This window comes from Procambarus clarkii, chromosome 30, assembly GCF_040958095.1.
Source record: "Procambarus clarkii isolate CNS0578487 chromosome 30, FALCON_Pclarkii_2.0, whole genome shotgun sequence".
Taxonomy (NCBI): domain Eukaryota; kingdom Metazoa; phylum Arthropoda; class Malacostraca; order Decapoda; family Cambaridae; genus Procambarus; species Procambarus clarkii.
Genome location: NC_091179.1, coordinates 12,171,625 through 12,176,614, shown reverse-complemented (window position 1 = coordinate 12,176,614; position 4,990 = coordinate 12,171,625). Strand labels below are relative to the sequence as shown.

The following is a 4,990-nucleotide window of genomic DNA, read 5'->3' as shown; positions in this document are numbered from 1 at the left end:
AATTCTACACGATAATTCAGGGTTTTGACGGATTCTTATGAAATTCTCCTCGTTTTCTTCCACTTGGTTTTTTTATTTGTTTAAGTTTGCCCTGTATCACAAAATTGTATTTGATATGTACGATTCTCCTCGTTTTCTTTCGCGTTTCATTAAAATTGAAACGCTATCAATTTTTGATTTAGACGCTATCTAGACGATTTAGATTTAGACGCTATATAAATCTCTAACATTATTTGACATTCAGTCAATAATTTATCCACATTTCATGTACGTTTCTTTAAAACTGCTCTGTCTCTCCAGTAGCCTATTTATTGTTTCCAGGTATATAAATAAATAAATAAATAAATAGATAAATAAATAAATAAATGAATAAATGTTTAAATAGGTGAAAGTACATACATACAAAATGAGTTACAAACAGAATGTTGGATTCCCAGATAGAGTTAATACATACTATGCCTAAAGCCACTAATACGCACAGCATTTAGGGCAAATGTGTACATTTTATACAAAAATGTACAATTTACACAGAAAATGTATATGTATACATTTATATATATATGTGATATACATACATACATATATATATATATATATATATATATATATATATATATATATATATATATATATATATATATATATATATATATATATATATATATATACCTCGTGTATACATATATGCATACACGAGGAGTCGGTCGGCCGAGCGGACAGCACGCTGGACTTGTGATCCTGTGGTCCCGGGTTCGATCCCAGGCGCCGGCGAGAAACAATGGGCAGAGTTTCTTTCACTCTATGCCTCTGTTACCTAGCAGTAAAATAGGTACCTGGGTGTTAGTCAGCTGTCACGGGCTGCTTCCTGGGGGTGGAGGCCTGGTCGAGGACCGGGCCGCGGGGACACTAAAAAAAAAAATAAGCCTCGAAATCATCTCAAGATAACCTCAAGATAACCTCAATTATCTACACTATCATTATACACTGAAAGGGTGTATATAATGACTGCTTGAAATGAGACTTTCACATGTGCCTCGGGATACTGTTCCATCTACTTACGCAATCACCGGATACTGTTCCATCTACTTACGCAATCACGGGATACTGTTCCATCTACTTACGCAATCACGGGATACTGTTCCATCTACTTACGCAATCACGGGATACTGTTCCATCTACTTACGCAATCACGGGATACTGTTCCATCTACTTACGCAATCACGGGATACTGTTCCATCTACTTACGCAATCACGGGATACTGTTCCATTTACTTACGCAATCACGGGATACTGTTCCATCTACTTACGCAATCACGGGATACTGTTCCATCTACTTATGCCATCACGGGATACTGTTCCATCTACTTACGCAATCACGGGATACTGTTCCATCTACTTACGCAATCACGGGATACTGTTCCATCTACTTACGCAATCACGGGATACTGTTCCATCTACTTACGCAATCACGGGATACTGTTCCATCTACTTACGCAATCACGGGATACTGTTCCATCTACTTACGCAATCACGGGATACTGTTCCATCTACTTACGCAATCACGAGATACTGTTCCATCTACTTACGCAATCACGGGATACTGTTCCATCTACTTACGCAATCACGGGATACTGTTCCATCTACTTACGCAATCACGGGATACTGTTCCATCTACTTATGCCATCACGGGATACTGTTCCATCTACTTACGCAACCATATGATACTGTTCAATCTACTTACGCAATCTCGGGATACTGTTCCATCTACTTACGCAACCTCGGGATACTGTTCCATTTACTTACGCAGCCACGGGATACTGTTCCATCTACTTACGCAGTCATGAACACACTATCCCATTTGTTCTAAAAAAATCAGGGACGCTCTTCCAATCATTTATTTAAACATTGGCAAACACTTTTATTCCATCTACTTAATCACCGACACTGCTCCTTCTACATAAACAATCACGAACCCTCCCACTCCTCCTGCCACAGGAACTGGACGGTAGAGCGACGGTCTCGTTTCGTGCAGGTCGGCGTTCAATCCCCGACTGTCCCAAAGTGGTTGGGACACCATTCCTTCCCTCCGTCCCATCCCAAATCCTTAATCTGACCTATTCCAAGTGCTATATAGTCGTAATAGCTTAGCGCTTTCTCCTGATATATATATATATATATATATATATATATATATATATATATATATATATATATATATATATATATATATATATATATATATATATATATAAATTTTATTTATTTTATTTATTTTCTCCTCATCTTCTTAATTCATGTTCTTAGATTGCCTCTTGTTTCTACTCCTTGCATTAGGGCTTTGTAGCCTCTGAGGAGCTCTGTTTTCTTATAGAGCTGAGGTCTTTCTCACTCTGCAAGAAGCAGCAGGAGTGAAGAGTTCATCTTACTTGATGAGTTGGTGAGATTAATGATGCATTCTAAGTTTTATTTGATTCTTCAGTGTCAAAAATGTATTCACCTAATTGTATTCACCTGATTGTGCTTGTGGGGGTTGAGCTCTGCTCTTTCGGCCCGTCTCTCAACTGTCAATCAATCAAATGTTACTAATTACTAACTATTTTTTTCCCGCACACACCCCAGGAGGCAGCCCGTGACAGCTGTCTAACTCCCAGGTACCTATTTATTGCTAGGTAACAGGGGCATCAGGGTGAAAGAAACTCTGTCCAGTTTTTGTTTCCGCCGGCGCCGGGAATTGAACCCCGGACCACAGGACTACATATCCAGCGTGCTGTCCACTCAGTCGCCAACGCCCTGTGTACATAAGATGTGAACATATTTTATTGTTGATGGGTTGCGTTATTGGGCTACCCATTATGTGTGTGTGTGTGTGTGTGTGTGTGTGTGTGTGTGTGTGTGTGTGTGTGTGTGTGTGTGTGTGTGTGTGTGTGTGTGTGTGCGTGTATATGTGTGTGTGTGTGTGTGTGTGTGTGTGAGTGTGTGCGTATGTGTGTGCGCGTGCGCGTGTGTGTGTGTATGTATGTGTCTGTAAGCGTATACATGTTCTAAAAGGAACTGAGAAATGAACTCAACTACTCAAGAATTCTTCTCAACAAAAGTTGGTAAACATACCTTTCTTTTTTTCCCCCAATTACGGTACATTTATCAGCGACCGACTACTCTGTAAGTGGCAGTCTGCTGCCAGAGAATTTTACATGAATTTCCAGTAAAGGGAATTTTCAGTTGATCTTGATATTCTTGCTTGGTATCACAATGAACAGAACCTCTTAGAATAAGATGTTTACTAAGCTTGGCAAACCCTGAACCAAGAGAGATTATACAGTCGTTTTTTTCTTCCAGATTCAAAGGTAGATTATTAAATTTTCTTCAACTTACTCCCCCCCCCCCCCCGTCCACCTGTGTTTCGCTATCAAGGATGTAAAGAAAAAATGATGGTTTGTTTGTATAATTTGATTTGTTGAATTTTTATATAATTATTAATAATAATATTATTTTTACTATTAATATTATTATTAATATGACTAGTTCAAATACCAGATGTTCTACTATTGAATGTTAAGAAAGTAATACAGTTTTCAGATTCTTTCCAGTTGTATCATAATAAAGTATGATATTACTTTGACCTTTCATATATAAGATTACATAAGTATGAGATTATTGACAGAGTATACCAATCGTAGAGTACCTTGCGTATTCCTCACAAAATAAAGGGTCATACATATAAAATGTAGGTAATAATATTTTTACGAAAAAGTAAAGGTATTTGTCCAAACCTTAGCCCCTTCCCCCCTAAAAAAAATATAATTTCCATGCCTTATATAGTGTTCAATGCTGCTAAACGAGAAGCTCCAATATATAGAATTCAATTCCACACACACACATAAAAAAGGGTAATTCAACAAATCTAATACAAATGTGGTATATATATTTAATATATACAAAGTTCTATACCCTTTAAAAAAAAGCTTATGAAATGTAAATCTTTGACTTGCAACATAACTGGAAACTAGTCAGACAAATGACCTATCAATAATGTACAATGATTAACTGTAAAGCTATTGAAATGGCACAGTCTCTGTACCTAGCTGACATTATACTTATAAGGTATAAAGAACAGATGAAACTGTTAATGTAATAATCTTCGTTGAGGCCTGATAAAGACACTTTTTGTGCCCCTCTGTGATATTTTTTTTGCGCTACCGCTCACAGGACGAGTATGAGGTGAACTATAAACTAGCCACCCTCCCCGACGGCAACAACCAATCGAGGGATAACTAAGATATTACTCCCCTGACGAGAGAGAGCACCGTCGCCGCAGCAACTCCTCCTGAAGGAGGCGCATCAGCAGTTTTCGACGAACTCCTCATCTTCAGACCCTAACTTCAGACTTCCGAACATCTTCACTTTAAGCCTTTAAGTGACTGGGACGTCATTTGATGGATTACGTTGGTTCTCACAGTTCTCCTCCCACCAGCAACTTGTCTCCTGAGACTAAACTTCCCTCGTCGTCGTTGTCGTTTATGTAATCGTCGTCGTTCATGTCGTTATCAGTGTCCTCATTGTAGCTATCGTCGATGTTGCAATGGTTTTGTGTCCTCATTGTATCTATCGTCGATGTTGCAATGATTTTGTGTTCTCATTGTATTTATCGTCGATGTTGCAATGATTTTGTGTCCTTATTGTATCTATCGTCGATGTTGCAATGATTTTGTGTTCTCATTGTATCTATCGTCGATGTTGCAGTGATTTTGTGTTCTCATTGTATCTATCGTCGATGTTGCAGTGATTTTGTGTTTTCATTGTATCTATCGTCGATGTTGCAATGATTTTGTGTCCTCATTGTATCTATCGCCCAATGTTGTTATAATTTTACCCCCAAAACAGAGGAAAGGTCCCACAATTGAAAAAACACATAGTTTAAAAACAAATTTAAATTAATTTTTTTTATTCATGTGTTAGGAAAAATGTAAGAAAATGAGAAGAACATTATAAC

The 4,990-nt window shown here is 37.8% G+C and overlaps 1 protein-coding gene across 1 annotated transcript in view; it reads right to left on the bottom strand.

Moving 5' to 3' along the window:
* The window catches only part of LOC138369907 (calphotin-like), a 44,720-nt gene extending 40,123 nt beyond the window's left edge, over positions 1-4,597 (bottom strand). Inside the window, exon 1 of the mRNA XM_069333655.1 lies at positions 4,455-4,597. Coding sequence (XP_069189756.1) covers positions 4,455-4,597 — 143 coding nt within the window. The remainder of the gene's footprint in view (positions 1-4,454) is intronic.
* Positions 4,598-4,990: the final 393 nt, after the last annotated feature.